This window comes from Trachypithecus francoisi, unplaced genomic scaffold (genome assembly GCF_009764315.1).
Source record: "Trachypithecus francoisi isolate TF-2019V2 unplaced genomic scaffold, Tfra_2.0 Lachesis_group1, whole genome shotgun sequence".
Taxonomy (NCBI): Eukaryota; Metazoa; Chordata; class Mammalia; order Primates; family Cercopithecidae; genus Trachypithecus; species Trachypithecus francoisi.
Window position 1 is genome coordinate 67,556,129 of NW_022681454.1, and position 17,578 is coordinate 67,573,706.

A 17,578-nucleotide genomic window follows, 5' to 3' on the forward strand; every position below is an offset into this window, starting at 1 on the left:
CCTGTTTGCAAGATTTGGCACTGGTATCTGCATACTCATGATGGTTGCTGTTCGTTGAGTTCTTGCCCTGTATTCTTCTAAGTGATGGTTAGTCAGGTATGACCACAAGTAGAAACACAGAAGAGGCATAGGAAAACAAAGTTTATTATATTCACAGGTTCTAGAAACAGAAGGTATGGCATGTCATGCAGGACCATCAGAGAACACCAGATTTTGGTCAGGAGGAAGAAGACAGGAGTGAGGGGAAAGTCTAGGAGTGAGCCTTTGTTGGCATTTCTATGTGAAAGTATATTGGCTAGTTTGAATAATTCTGGCTAACTTTGGGCTTACAGAAGAGGTCTCTAGTTTCCTGGAACCTGGGCCTGGGGTTATTAAGGCAGTGGAATATTGTCCCCTGATGTTAAGGGGAGGTTAGAAGAGATATTGCTCCAGATTGGTTAGTTTGCATCTCAAATACATGCTGTAGGCTAAGTACGTTGCTACTTCTAGGAATTGGCTAGCCCTGAGACGGGCAATCTTTCCCCAGACAGAGAGGTTTTTAAGATGTCAAAATATCATAATATACAGACAGAAAAAAATATATAAAAAATAGAGTACTCTTGGACCAGGATAGAGTGATAGATTGAAAGGCAATGAAAACCAAGAAATACAGTTGAAATTTTAGTGAAGTTTTTTTTTTTTTTTTTTTCCTCCTTACTACACCCCTACTTCCATCCAGAAGGCAAGATCTCATCAAGTTGACAAGATTTGACTTCCCTGTGGAAATTAATTGGGGAAAACCTGTTTCCCAAGTTTTTTTCTAGGCTGTGTTTAAACCACCTTTGTAATTCCTCTTTAGTGTCCCTCCAGACAGATGATTCCATAGATTCAAATAGTTCCATGTATCTCATAAGTACCTAGCGCCTACCTCCAATAGTCCTCAATGCCTCTGATGTTGGAGAATCCTAGTGCTTCTCTGATATTGCTATGCCTATCCCACTTGATTTTTCCTGAAGCAAATTAAGTTGCCTCTGGTTAAACTGATCCTCTCCATAGATAATGCACAGATCCTGCCAACATTAAAAGACAAATAATCTATTGTCCATGTCGAGTTTCAATTGAAGTCATGTAGCTTTGATCGTTTAATCATTGAATTCAAATGTTCAATACATTTATTAGTATCCTTACTGTATAATACAAAGAGAAACTGTTTCAAGATATGGAGGAATATTACACATACAATGCAAAAGATAATCATAATGTACAATTACAGAGAAAAGAGTTGAATCTTCAGAAATATTAAAGGATACAAGATGAAGTCAAATACTTTTTATATTAATATTAATTGTTCCTAGATACACTGGAATTTTACCAAAAATCTGCAAAGCTAATGTTGTTCAAGAGATTTTTGGATATGCCAGCACCACGATGCTATTATTTTTAAGGATGCAAAGTTCAGTATAACTTTTTTTTTTTTTTTTTGAGGTCAAGTCTCGCTCTGTCGCCGGGGCTGGAGTGCAGTGGCCGGATCTCAGCTCACTGCAAGCTCCGCCTCCCAGATTTACGCCATTCTCCTGCCTCAGCCTCCCAAGTAGCTGGGACTACAGGCTCCCGCCACCCTGCCCGGCTAGTTTTTGTATTTTTTTAGTAGAGACGAGGTTTCACCGTGTCAGCCAGGATGGTCTCGATCTCCTGACCTCGTGATCCGCCCGTCTCGGCCCCCAAAGTGCTGGGATTACAGGCTTGAGCCACCGCGCCCGGCCCAGTATAGCTATTTAAGCAATATGCACATTAAACCTCCACAAATTTTCTGATTTCCCTAATTTGCTGCAAGGAAAAATGTAAGGAATTGCCAATTTAGTGGTCCAGTCTTCCTCAGAAAACTTTTAAGATGAAATTCAGTCACTTAAATCATACCAAAGATGATCTAAAAGTCAAACAAGGCATCATCAAATTAGCATGAATTCAATATTTACATAAGTGAATTAAAATTATTTACATAGGAATTTAGATGGACAAATATGTAATAAACCAATATTCTACAATTGTATGACATCCACGCTTTTTGTAATACATAGGAACCTCTTGATGATTTGTTGTGTTGTTGATATCTGACTTTTCCTGACCTAACCCTGTTCTTCATGTTCCAAATGTACATATTGTAGTCTTTTGGATTTATCTCTTCTCTAGTAATTTGGGAAGCAGTGGGCCAGGATAAGGCTTTTTTTAAGCCTTAATAATGAATTATTAATCATTTCAAACCTGTGCTGGTGTATACTGTTGCTTTTCAGCCCTAATAGGGAAAAAACTACTTTAAAATATAAGTAGATGTGCATTTTACCACCCTGTATCTTTCTGCCTACGCTTTGGGGCTTCTAAATCTTCATCCAATAAATTGAAATGAGAAGGAACTTCTGTATATCTCAAATATCTGAATGGAGCTTGTGCAGTTTAGCCCATTTGTTCCTTTCAGTTTCCAAAGTCAGGGTGACTGGATCCTGCTCCAGTGTCTCCAAGCCTTTCGACAGCGCCCCCGGCTCCGAGGAGAACTCTGAAATAATCCAGCTTGGAAGTCTATTAGGGGACCATCTCAGTATATACCAAATGTCCTAAGGTGAAAATCATTATGAATCCTGCTTCCACACATTGTGCCTCCATAGATCTCAAGTACTCAGATTGCACCTGGACTACTTTAGCTATGTTCCAACATATTCTTAGAGGTTAGATAAATGGCTATGTCCTTAGATGAATGACCTTATTTGCCGACATTACCAAGACATCTGGCTTCTTCCCTTTCCCATAAGTTTCAGCTCAGGTTACAAAGTTGGCAGAGTTAAGTCAATTGCCCTAATTTCTTACTAAGCTGCTATTTTTATTTAGGTGTGCATTTCTTAATTCCTATTTAAAATTACAAAGAACATAAAAGACAAAATTCAAAAAGTTAATCATACTTATACCACCAGAAGCAAACAGTATTAATATTTTGCCATATATATTTAAGATATCTTTTGTACAATTGAATTAATTTGTAGTTTTGTGTTCTTTTTTTACTTAACAATATAAAATTTATTTGAGCAATTAAAATATTTTAAAAGCAAAAATTTAATGTCTGTTAGGTATGTTAATGTCTGATCTTTGTCATGAATGTTTTGCTGTGTGTGTGTATAATTGTTGTTTGAGAGAAAGATTTTGTGTGTCTCTGTGTGTGCTTGTTTTGTATTTTACTATAACTATCATTAATGTCCTTAGATCACATTCATAAAATCCAAAGTAAAGGTCAATGCATATGAATATTTTCAAGATTGTTTATACATATTGACAAATGGCCTTTCTGAACTACTGTACCAGTTAGCATTCCCCTCAATAGTACATGATATTGGTAGTTCACAACCTAGAACATCGTTGCTTATTTAATAGGAGAAAAATAACTGTGCATTTATAATTAAATTTATTTTTATTTTTAGATTTAATAGGGTCATTCACTTATAAGCAAAAAGTATAGTCATTAGCTGTTTTAACATCTGCTTTGTAAATTGCATGAACAGGCTCTTTACCCATTAAAGTTAGTGGGATGGTAGCACTTCACAGAGCAGAGCTATGTTATTGAAAGTGTCAAATTTTGTTTGTGTTTTAGTGATGTTTATTTTGCATGGGATATAAAAATCTTTAAAATGTTAATTTTGTGTACGTGGGGATTTAAATTGATATTTTCCAAAAACTTATGTGAGTACCCAGCAGTGGTTTTCACAATCCCCAAAAAATCTTATAAGTTTCTACATGTAGTATGTACTAAATAATCATGCACATGGGTATTATTTTGTCTATGCTGGCTCTGGGCTATGAAAGCCATTCTATTAATCTGTCTGATTTTTATCAGGATTACACAGGTATAAATATTATAATATTAAAATATTTTTCAATGTTTGGTCAGGTAAATTCCTGTTGGAGATCATATATAGTCACAATTACAAATATTTTATAAAGGTACATTCTTGTGAATATAATCACACACATACATTTATACACAATTCAATGTATAAAGCAATTGTAACCATAATTAATCACTATGTTACGTATACAATGTATTAAATATTTCACATTTATCTCCAGCACAATATTTAGTTTTAAATAATTATGGCTACTATTATAATATGTGATTTTAATGCTACTGATCAATGCTAATAAAAAGCAGAATGTAGTTGCATGGAATTTGAATATTGTGATATGAAAACGTGACATTTAGCTTCCTCTTAAGTCATTCTAGAGTATGTTCAATTATCATAATATGTTTATCACAAAATACATACATTTCTTGAGTTTTGGTAATTTCAGTATATTGCCACAATTACTTTTATTATTTGAGAGAGACATAATTAAATGGAAAGCTTAATCTTTCTGACTTTTCCACCTTAAAAGTTTCATGCTGATAAATGTGATTCAATTTTAGAAAAATACTAAACAGACATAATGGAGGGAGTTAAAAAATGTACATATTTGACTTTTTCCTTTTACTCATTTTCTTCTTTTTTTGAACTCACTCATAGTTTTAAATGATGGTATTTTTTCATTAAATGAGTATTTAAAACAGTAATTTCAAAGCTGTGTTTATAAATGTTGTTTATTTGAACTGACAAAAACAGCATCACTTATTTGCCACTTTATCTGCTTTCAATTTTTCTCTCTACTTTTCTCAAAATAATTAAAACCTAAAATAGCTGAGCACAAATAGGTTCATCATGATAATCCTACGTTCTTTTCTAAGAGGCCGCCGAAACAGACTTGTTTCAGCTGTGAGATGACTGGGAGAGGAAGAGCTCAGTGGAAGAAGCTTAGCAAATTTAGGCTTCTAGAAACGGAGGTAATTGATGTTTGCTCAGTGTAGGCATCGCTCTGCAGGAGTAAGAAACATGATTCAGTATGTTGTATATCAACACTATTATTATGCTAGAACAGAAATAAGATGGTTGTTGATTGCAAAGATGAATCCATATATTTTCCCTTTATTGAACTAGCAAAGATTATCTCTTCTGTGGAAATAAGCTGAAATCACCCAGATGAGAACAAACACAGAGTATTTTTTCACAGCTTACTACAGAAGAGGATCAGCCAACGTCACATGCATTTGATTGAGACCCAAAGGCAGGCAGGATAATGTAACAATGGGGAAAAAGGGAAGGCTTCAATTAGGCCCAGGTTTGGAAGTTGTTGGCATAGTGAAGCCGGAATTGGCTACCTAAAATCAAGGCATCCTAGGTGATTTGGCTTCCTTTGTTTGATCCTAAATTGGAAATAGGGACCAAAAATTAAGGAAGTTTGCAGTTATTAAGTTCTGACCATTTGGTCTGATTGTTACAAAGGTTATGGTTTGACTTCTTGGACCAGCTGCTATAGATTGTGAGTATTTGGAACAAATTGTGAAGAAATCAGTGTGAGAATAGAAGATACAATTACCTCTGCTTAAGTGAGTACAGAAATAAGAGGAGTGGTAGATTTGAAGTGCACCTTGAGGGTGAAGATAAATTTTACCAGAGATGGCTGAGAGAATATGATGGAAAAAGACACATAGGTATGAGTGCATATGGCATGTCCGGTTTCCTGTGACTCCTTAGCCCAGTCTATTTGGCCTTTCACAGCCTCTCCTGTGTCCCAGCACAATCTCGTCTTCCATACCTTCCTGACTCATTAATGGCAGGAACTTTCTTGTATACAAACCAATTTTTGAAAAATAAGGAAGTTAATTTTTACATGCACATGCACATCATACACGTGCAAGACTTTCTTTGTAAAAAATTATATTTTTCCAGAACATGATAGTGTTTAATATTGTTTATTTGTGGCTCCAAATGGGAATATGGCTTATATGATTTGTATCATATATATTTTTTTATGTTATGAATCACTGAGAAGGCAATCAAAACTTTTAAAACCACGCCTTCCTTCCTACTTCCCTGCCACCCTTTTCTTACTTTTAAACAAATATTAGAAGAGACATCCAAGTGTCTGAATCTGTCCAAGTGTCTGAGATCTCCAAGTGTCTGATTTATAATAAGTTGGTAGGAAGATATCATGACTTCTTCAGATTGGCAGATATTATGACCAGGGCATTATTGAAGTCTTCTAAAATAGGGTATGCACTCCACAGTGAGCTCAATAAAATCCATCATCCCAAAATATCAGAGGGAACTCCACAATAGTCATAGTTCCATGCTGTTTTTTTTCCTATAATAATCTTGCAAAAGATAAAAATAGCATTTCTTAATATTTCTTTTCTTGCTTTGTTTTTACTGGTAGCAGTGAAAGTGATAATGGTGGTAGCAGTGGTGATTGTGGTTTTGTTCTTGAAGAAACACAGGAAAGATTTTTAGGAGTGGACATAACTCTTTCTAACCTGTTATTGTTGCCACTAATATCATGACCAGGCCTTTCATAATTATTGGAAATATTAATTGGGAGAGCAAAGAAGAAACCACATCTGACTTTAAATTTCTTAATGGAATTGGACCTGATTAATGTGTGTGTGTATTATATGTATATTTGATAAGCACATCATATTATATATGATACATCATATATGATATATACATCTATATATGATACATCATATATATGATTAAAGACACATTAATGATATATATCATATATGATATGTATGTTTTAATACTTTACATGCAAATTATTTTTATGTATACATTTTGTACATAATTTACATAGATATGATGTGTATATAAATTATATGTTTATATATGATCTCTCGCTATATATATACATTCTTACCAAAGAACAGATTATTTTTTTTTTTTTTTTTTTTTGAGGAGGAGTCTCGCTCTGTCGCCCGGACTGGAGTGCAGTGGCCAGATCTCAGCTCACTGCAAGCTCCGCCTCCCGGGCTTACGCCATTCTCCTGCCTCAGCCTCCCAAGTAGCTGGGACTACAGGCGCCCGCCACCTCGCCCGGCTAGTTTTTGTATTTTAGTAGAGACGGGGTTTCACCGTGTTCGCCAGGATGGTCTCGATCTCCTGACCTCGTGATCCGCCCGTCTCGGCCTCCCAAAGTGCTGGGATTACAGGCTTGAGCCACCGCGCCCGGCCAGAACAGATTATTTTTAAACACCTCCAGGTGCTTTTGAAGTTTCCACTTACATGCAGGCCATTAATATGCTAATTACAAGTCTTTCCCTTTTATTAAGTAAATTCCCAAAGAACTATTATAATACACATCAATTCAATACAATACATATTTATTGAGTACCTCTTGGATCGGTGTTTCTCAACCTAGAGAAAATTTAGAATCAACTTACAGATTTTGAAAAAATGATGTCTGAGTTCCACAATCAAGATGTTCTGATTTAATTATTTCAAGATAAGGCCTGGGCTTTTGTTTTCAAGCTTCCTTGTTGATTCTAATCTGTAGCCAGGTTTGGAACCACTGTATTACACATGAGTAGAGAGCTGTTGTTATATAATTTCTTCACTCTTAAAGAATAGCATATAGATTCTCAGTAAATGTTTACTAATAATGAGAATGACTGTATCTTCTACTGCAGCAAAAAGTTTAAGAAAGGTGTTTAATATTTGATACAATTTATTTTGAGTTCAAATATATTTTGGAATAAGCAAATTGTATCTAACGTGTTTAATAACATTTGCTAATTGAATCCGTTCCTTTATCTGTGGCATTTGTGGAGGAATAACCTAATGTTTTATAATGATCTCTGGCCCATTAGAATAATGAAATGAAGTAAAAACACAGAGTCATTATTAAAGTATAGCTTAAAAAAATAATCAAAGTGTTTTCTAAATATATCTCACCTCAAGTTTGTTTTTTGTTTTTTTGCTTTCATTTAGTTTGATATTTCTAGATCCTAATAGGTTTTTTTTTTTTTTTTTTAGAGTAAGAAATAAGGAGAGTGTCTGATTACAGTGTTAATGTGAATTAGTTTTTGTTTGTGTTTTTGACTTTTTTCTTAACATGAATGGCTGTACATGAGACCCTTATATTTGTACAATTTGGGAGCTTTTTCAAAGAAATTCATGATAAGTGCATCATTTATTTAAGGTGCACCTCAGTCATTTATATGATTTAATCTCTATTTAAAACATGGATTTAAATAATGTGGTAGAGTTTGAGTCACCAAGTATTTTTAAGGCATTGATCTTTTAATGTTGAAGGTGCTTGCCTCTTTGATTCCTAGTGAGGGCTCACTTACTACCTTGCAGAAGGTTGCCTTCTTGCTGTGTCCTCATATGGAGGGAAGGGGCAAGGGAATTCCCTCAAACCTGTTTGATAGGAAAACTGACCTCATTCAAGAGGGCTGGGCACTCCTGATCTTATCAACTTCCAAATGCCCTACCTCTTAAAATCATTGCTTTTGAGGTCAAGACTTCAACATATAAATTTGGTGGAAATGCATTTAGTACCACGCAGTTTTGCATCCTGAAATATTTTAAGAAATGTATACAACAATTAACATTGTAGTGTTAATTACAAGTGAACAATTTATTCAGTGTTATTAATTAATATTAGTTATGTGTTTAAATCCTTTTTACTCATTTAAAAACTCATGGCCTTTAATGACAATATATTGCAATAAGTATCATAATTAGATTTGTTTAAATTTTTTTTGAAATTCTGAAATACAACTTTAAAAAATGAAATCAGAGTGAACTAGAAATATTTCTACAATGTAATTAATGTAACATTTCAGCACAATATCTCTTACAGGTTTGACATATGCCTATGCCATCATTTTACTTTTCTTCACACTGATTTTTACCTAATTTTTAAAAATTTAATATTATACCTTATTTACATTAATTGCTTCATAGACTTCACATATATACTTTGGTTTACCCAACAAATATTTTATCATTTAGTTGCTTTAAAATCTATGCTCAGCTTTATGTATATTACAAATAATGTATATGATAATAATATAGCTTGCACTTTGCCTTAAGACTGTCTTATAGTAATATCACTTAAAACCTTTCTAAGTGCTGACTGTGAGCCCCAAACAGTACAGAGAGCTTGACATATATGATCAAACTCAAACCCTACGTGGTATAGATTTTATTATCTCATTTCATCAGTGACTAGATTATCCAAAGCTATGCATCTAGTAATGGATATATTCAGGACTGCTCGTAGTTTGACTACAAACCCCATGATCCAACTATTTTGTGAAACAATAGGGCCAAAGCATGAGAATATTTTATTGCTCTTTGACAGGTTTAGAGTATTGTTTTCTAAGAGAAAAAAAAAAAAACTTGCCACACATTAGAACACTAGGTCCATTCTGTTTCTCTAGCACTGAATATCATCGTTTGTTGTTAATTTAATTTAAAATAGGAAACCGATGCAATCCTTTAGTTTTCTTCCTTTGTTACAACTTAAATAAAAATATTTTATATGTAATTCAAGTACTTCTTTTGTGAAATTACTCTTCTTGCTTTTTTCTCATTTATCTATTGACAACTTAGTGTTTTTCTTATCCAATTCTATGATCTCTTATTTCATAATTTAAGTCATAATTTATCCATAGCCTGCAGTCTTGCTTCTCTGTTCCAGCATCTTTGATAATTCCTTCCCTAGACGAATAATCACCTTGCTTCCATAGGAGGGAGGTTATTATACTTACATAGACACACTTCATACCTGTATTGATCAACTCTGTGTAAGAGCTGGCTAAAGTAATTTTATTTGAATCTTCTTTGGGTCTGAAAAGATTATGGTATCATATTTTAATCTGGTGAAGGACAAATGGAAATATCTTGTTAAAACAAAGATCAACAGGTTTTTTTATTATTATTATAAGTCAAAGGGAGCTAAGCTATTTTAAACTTGGATTAAAACAATCTTGTTATAGCTGCATGCAGTTATGTACAGAGTTCTAGGTACTAAACATCGATGGGAATACAGATATAGACTGTGTTGAATCAGAGCTCACAGATAAGATTCCTTGCTATTTCTAGCACATTTTGGCTTCTATTCCGAAATAATCTCTGAGGCTTGCAAGCATTAACCTATACTTATTTGAGTATTTATTGGTTGAGGGAAAAATATGTTTTTTTATACCACCTGATGTCAAGCTGTTACTGTGAAAGTGTCTTCAGAAATTATTTTAAAAGGTTATTAGGGGGTCACTATCAAACTTCTGATATTCATAGAAAAGTAATTTCAGCCTTAGTTTTATTAATAACATATTAATGAGCAGTATTATATAATCACCAAATCCTTAGAAAATGTATTTTGTGGAAATGATTTTTTTAAATTGCATTGGCCATTATGTATTTATATTAGTTAATCTGAATGTAATTTTTATTTAGTTCTATTATGGATAAAAATATTTAGTCTAGTAATGTCATATCAATTATGAAAAATATAAATTATTCTGAGATAATGAGAATCCATTCTGTCACATCAATTATGATAAAATTAAGAGTAATAGCTAACACTTTTCCTCCAAAATATTTGATATGCCAGACACTGATAAAAGTAAAATATATGTATTCTCTCACTTTATTTTCACAAAACCTCTGAGAAAATATATATATTTATCACTATTTTATAGCTGTCATCCCAAATAAGGAAGGTTAACCAAATTATCTAAAGCAATTTTTATGCCACCTTAAAGCAAATGCAATAAAATAGAAGTATAAATATTTAATTTTATATGGTTCTAGGTTTTTTAAATCACATTTTATTGAAATTATAACGTAGAATTCTAATGATATGTAAGTTGATTTAACTTATTGGATTTGGTGTTATAGTGAATTCCGTGTGAGTGTATGTGTGTGTATGTGCATACTTATTCATAAGACACAAAGCTTATTTTTTAATTAAGATAACTATATAAAATATTATTATTTTTAGAATTGTTTATGTGTTTCTTGACACAGTTCACTGACCAAGAGTTAGACAAATCCTGTTAGGTAATAGCCAATCATGATGCAGTTATTGTTTTCCCATGTGCAATTCTATATGAATTTATAAACTGTGCACACTTTCAACTAGAAGGATATTTGTACTTTATTAGGAAATGGCATCATTTTTTCCTCATTAACAAATAATTGGATATATTTGTTAACAACCAATAATTGTACATTTTTTGTTGAGTTGAAACTGCTGTTTGAAATGAATTCATGTATGCAGGCTTTCTATTTTAGTAGATATCAGTAAATTGAGGTAATTTTATTATTAGTTAATGCCAATTATGGTAAAACACTGACTGCTTAGGAGTGTCATTCATTGTGTTTAAACCATGCAGAAAAAAGAAAAAGAAAACAAACAAACAAGAGCAGTCATTCTCATCTCAGAAAACTAGCAGTCTAACAAAGAGGGCAAACAGTTTTTTAAGGGCCAGATATTTGATTTAGGCTTTGTAAGCCATACATTCTCTACCCCAACTCTTCAACTCTGCCACAGCAGCACTAAAGAAGCCATAAACAACAAGAACTGAGTGTTCCAAGGAAACTGTATTTACAAAAACAAGTAGTGAACTGGATTTGGCCCTTTCTCTGTGGTTTGCCAACCCCTAATCTGAGTGCTGCAACGAGGCAGAAGTGGTAGGAAAGTTAACTTATATAAAATTGTAGTAATTGTTGGAGACATTAATGCAATAGGTGTTACTGTAAATAAGTATATCAAGATCTGCCAAAATGCTCTACAGATGTCTTAACTACTCTTAGATTGTTTTAATATTCGGATATACTGTAACTCTGACTCTCAATATCTCCACAGTGAAAATAATGATTTGAGATATTCTTTAAAATGTATCATAATAAATAGACAAATTGGAAATAAATGTTATGTAGCAATTTTTTAATCAGAATTTCATTTTAGTGACAGTAAGATTCTCAGACATTTAGTAGTACTGCAAGTTAAAATATTGTCAGTGCTACAAAGAAAATATATTAAAATTGTCTACTTTTTCTTTGAAAAGATCCATTGGAATTTTATTTGAAAATAATCATCTATCTTCATTAGTGTTTGCAAACTTATTGGAAATTTATGTTTTGTTTACTTATTTTTTGATATAAAATAGAGTAGATACACTTCTAGAAATGAAAGTTCAAAACAGATAGATTTTTAAATGAAAGCCTATACATGCTGGTATATTGTATCTTTACTGAGCTCACATTATAGTTCTGTTGAGATCACTGTAAATGTTATTCATCTAAAAATACCTAGAAATGAATGCATTGAAGCACTAAATAACTTATGTCTTTTATTCTGCCATCAGTTTACATGTTTTCTATCAATAAAGTGTACTTTAAAAAATAGCTTACTTTGTATTTCCTGGATTTATTACTATGAATATGTAGAAAAATTACAAGAATCTTCAGTGTTGCAATATCTGGAAAAATGCATGTATTCTGTATAGTTTACTTTTTTATATAGCAAGTGCTCTGAAAATATATATTTGGAAATACAATTTTTAAATCTGGAAATGTAAAATTAAATTGGTAGACCTCAGTAGATGATTTGGGAAATTATATATGCCTAACATTTTCAATAGGCTATGATAAGTAATACCACAAGCATAAGAAATCAGTGGGTCACACAAGAAAGTCTTTATAATCTTTCCACGTTTGTAGGCTATGTGCAAAACGTGTATTTAAAGGGCTATTTAGGATTTCTTCTGATGTAAATTTTGAGGGAATTTCTGAGGAGAGATATATTAAAATGGGCTTACATCTTTATTTATGTCTATATTAATTGCATACAATTAATTCAAATATATTGGCTCATGACATTTCCTACTGATAACCACTTTAAGCAAAATAAAAATAACAGTTTACTACAACTCTGTATTTCTTAAATCCATAAAACGCTTCTTAATTTGAAAGGCACTGTGGAAAAAAGTTAATTGTATGCATTTAGAGATTTTTGATTTTGAAAAGGAAAGCAGACACCTGAGTAAATTCATAGTGTCTTTATGCTATATTTGAGGGAGTGGGATCTCTTCCTTATCTTGGGCTCTCTTGTTTGCTTTTCAGTTGCTGCGAATGTGGCTGTGGGAGGGCTTCTTCCCTGTGCGCTGTTGCCCATCCAAGCCTAATATGGTTAGTGTTCCCTCCCACTTTCACTCCTATGTGATGTCCACCTATATGTATTACCGTCGGCATTTCTTTTCTTTCTCCATTTGTGTACATTTGAATAGAATAAAGCTGGCTCCCCAAATTGAATCCTAACAAGTGATTTCACAATGGATTATTTCAAATAAATATTATACATATGGCACATCATCCCTATGTCAAGCATTCATACATCTCTTCTGAGGCTTTTACTGTGGACCTGATTTAAACGAGGGAGTTGTGAGATTACAGTTATATGTTCCACATTTAACATGCCACCGTTTTCGTTGTTCCATTAAGTAAAAACCATGTCACATGTGGAAGTAGAATGCTACTTCTGTCAAGGCAAAATCACCTTTTCTGTCTCCCAAAACCTTGGAATGACCACAGTATGACTTGGATCTTCTATTGTCCTATCGTTGTGAATACATGTGGCACTGGAAAACAAAGCCACATGTAATTTCAAATGGTTTACCTAATTTTATTAAGCTTGAATTATTACAGATATTAGAAGTGATATTCTCACTTTGATACCAGTGAAGTAGAAAATATGCACATTTTTCAATCAGTGTCCAAATGGCATACTCTTAATTATTTATAAGTACAAATCCTAAATATACATCTGGGGTTTTGACTATTCACAGATGCGTTGGAACTCCTACACAATGGGAGCTACTTTGTGAAAAGTGAAATACTCCAGATCATTTCTTTCTAGACTAAATAACCTAAATCCTTGCACTATTGTACCCAGTTGTCATTTGTACTCAGAATTTGCCAAGGAAAGATTTCTAACGCATATTACAAAGCTATAGAGTTTCCTAGGGGCTTTTAAAATTGTTAGATGTATTCTCTAGGTATAAAGTAATATTTGTTGCTTAAAACATTGTGTGTGAATGAGGGTGTACAGATGGGCAAATGTGAGAAGTGGTAGAATGGATGCCAATGATCTGAGAACAAGAGAGAGTGAACGAACATAGAATGTTGTAATTCAGAAATATTTTTGTCAATTTTTTAAAAATGTTGAATTTGGAGAAAGTTTTAAAGTTTAATATGAAGGTAAAGATTTGTTCCAAATAACTTACACAGGGAATTCTTATGAGCATGGGGCTTCAGAGTCAAACTAAATACAAACTAAAATCTGGCAAAAACTATAGTATAAAGTTTGGTTTTAATGTGTGTGTGTGTGTGTGTGTGTGTGTGTGTGTGTGGTGTGTGTTTTTGTGCTATGAAAATCTAAAAATGGTCATTGAATTGTCTATTCTACTTTAGTGTCAATTATAGTTGTTAACATAGATAAATCATCTCTGAAGCAGAATAAGCATAATTTACAACTTAGAAAAGAACATTGATACTGATGCCTTACCTTGAACTGCATCTCAAAAGTACTTCAATGGAAGTGTGAACATTTATGAGTCTGTGGCTTTGAAAGTATTGGAAAAGACTAGCTTTAGCCAGATTGAAATTCTTGATTTTAAAAAAATAGTTTATTTTTCTAGTGTATTGTTGGCTTCAGGTGGTTTATAAAATGAATAGAAGAAAAGAAGGAAAATAGGAAGGCAGAACTCTTATTAAAAAAAAAAAAACACACATCAGTAAACTGAAGATGACAATATCTTCCAATAATGTTAGAAATTGTGAAGGCAATGAGTTTGTTTGTATATGTGCATGTGTATTTGCCTGTAGGTGTGTTTGTGAAAAAAAAAATAAAGATTTAGCCACATATGTATTTAGGCACTCAGTAAAATGCTACCAGTTTTCATGGAAAGACTCCTGGAAAAGCTGGAAATATTAAAAAATGTATTCTTGATAAAATAAAACAAATTAAAGCCAAAGAAACAAACTTTAACTGAGCTTATGTAAACAATAAAAAATTTGTCCAATTTTTTACTGGGTAGGAATCAGAACTAAAAATGCTTTATTGCTATATTTTGTGAAGTTTCGTTTTGTAATTTCATGTTACTACAAATTTTCTGTTAAGGATGGTATTTGTTTAGATTAAAGCACTAGGAAGAAAACAACCTTATATAATAAAAACTAAGAGCTGAGAAGAACCATTTATCTAGGAGAGTCAGTAAAATACTAAGAAATCTGAAATCCTGTCACCTAATTTAGCATGTCTCATCATGCCAGCATTTCCAATAACCACGTCATTCATTTTCAAAATTCTATCATCATCATTTGTGAACAGACACATTTGCAGTTATAGAACAGAAATTTGTATACTTTTAAATCTTATAATTCCATTGTTCTTCGTGTCTTGAAAGATCACTCATGAATCCATATGTAGTTAGTTTTGAACTTAATATAATATGATACATATATATTAAAACTATCCATTGTAAATGCATTAACTCTTAGAAATACCCTGAGATAACTTGTGGAAATTTAGGGATCCAAAGAACATTGTTTCAAAACTATTCATCTAGATTCTTGGCTCAGCAATTCCAATGTGTTGACACTTTCGCAAGGCTCTGAGATTCTGATTTTTAATCTATCAAATTTCCCACCAGGAAACCACATCCATCGTTTAAAAAATACATGATGTGCCATTTTTAAGATGATATTTGTAATTACATGTTGCCTTTTTAAATCCTTTTATCTCAAATTATTTTCATCAGTATAGTTGCCTGTTTGCTTTGTTGTGACATTCATAAACATAATGTTAATATTCCAAACGTTCTCCCTGCTTTGACAGAAATCTACCCAGTGATAAAAACTATTTCTGTACTACTTCTGAATGAAACTCAGATGCCTAAAGTTTAAACACCATATCCCCAAGGCTTCCCACATTTTTAGCAAAGTTATTGTTTAAGTTGCTGTGGCCTTTATTGTCATCTCAACCAGCTCAACTTTCTAATCATGGTTTTACTTCTTAAAAAAAAAAAAAAATCTATTTTTACAAACAACCAGTTTTGAATTGATGGTTTTAATGTAATAATGTCTCTACTTTCTAATGTTACCCCTTATCCCCAAATATTCATCTGTGCTTACAGAAACCAATGTATATTTATAGCATAATATTTATTATAAATCCATCTAAAATATCCCATAGTCCCAAAGTGGCCATTTCTTGCATTTTTTAAATTCAAATGAGTCAAATCATTTTCTTCATTCATTAGGTTTCACGCTTTTCGGTGTCTTCATATTATTTACTACATGCTTTGAGGGATTTCAGTGGCAAGGGAAAAGCAGTCACTATTTTGAAAATAGAGATATTAAATTCTTATTTTATTCATTTCCCTATTATGTGATTTGGTAGATAATAAGCCTCACTTTTTAAATCCTTTTTTTTAAATTTTAAAAGTATTTTAAATCAGAGACATAATAAATGAACTCTAGTATATCTCAGAATTCAGACATACAATGAAGAGATTAAAAACAAAGTCCAAACAAAACAAATTTCTCTGGCCAAATGATCATGATGTCTTTGAAACATTAACTCTTATCCTAATTTTTCAATTCATTTTTCTTTCTCTATATTAACTCTGTTTCTAAGATATCTGCCGGGGGTAGTGTGGAAGTACTCTTTCCTTTTATGTAGCATGAAAGTGACATAAAGAAGAAAACCATCCCTTTGTAATAATTCTAGAACTCCATTTAAAGTGCTTTGTGGTAGGCAGATGGGAGTGTTGTTTGACATGCATATAGAGTATATTAAATTTCAATTGAAGGCCTGCTAAGCAAAATACAATCACAAACTGCTCCAAACTGTCCATTTTTAAAAATAACTGAAACTTCAGACTACAGGAGATATTAAATGGACCTTCTCAGATTGAGAAATCCAATAGTGGCATCCATGAAACAGTTAAAAATTAATAGGAAGTTATATACTCTAGTATTCGAATAAAACTTTTTAAAAACAGAGAGATTTAATTGTCATAGATAGTGTTATATCAAAATTCTGTCAATTACAACTAAATTCAACATAGAGAATAGTCTTTAATTTATCTTTGCATATTTTGAAGAATTTGAAAATGTTCAGGTTTTCCTATTATAGCTAATTTTAAAAGCATTTGAATAATTCATTGAGAGATTTACAATTTCATGTGTATAATATTTTAGGAGATTTATTCTAAGAGTTTTAAAATTCTTTGTTTTATATAATATGAAGATACAAAGTGATATATAAAGTATCAAGTAAGATATAATTTAGCTTCTCACATGGCATTAATCATAGGGCTGTTAGCATTCTTGATCAAATGTGAGATAAGAACTCGGAAAATTGTTTTCTCATTTTGTGTGGTATAATTTTACATCATTCCCATATCCAATGAAGTATGTTTTTCTAAATAAGTAAATTTCTTTTAATCAGTATATCTGAAAATATTTAGTAAATAAAAATAGATTAGCTGCACTTTTTGTCTGACTTAAATCTATCTATGAAGAACTCAAAATGTCAATATTCTGGTAGTATAAACAAGGAAAATATAAATGACTCACACAGTTTTGCTAGCAGGACTGCCTAAATATCCAGTGCCCCATTTCAGTACATATTCATTTGCATTCCTATTGAAGATTACTGGCTC

General features: G+C 32.4%; 1 protein-coding gene across 1 annotated transcript in view; it reads left to right on the plus strand.

The window, feature by feature from the left end:
• Positions 1-17,578, plus strand: part of EPHA5 (EPH receptor A5) — a 351,895-nt gene that overhangs the window by 292,726 nt on the left and 41,591 nt on the right. The window contains exon 9 of the mRNA XM_033214556.1: positions 12,975-13,040. Within this exon, the coding sequence (XP_033070447.1) occupies positions 12,975-13,040 (66 nt within the window). The remainder of the gene's footprint in view (positions 1-12,974; positions 13,041-17,578) is intronic.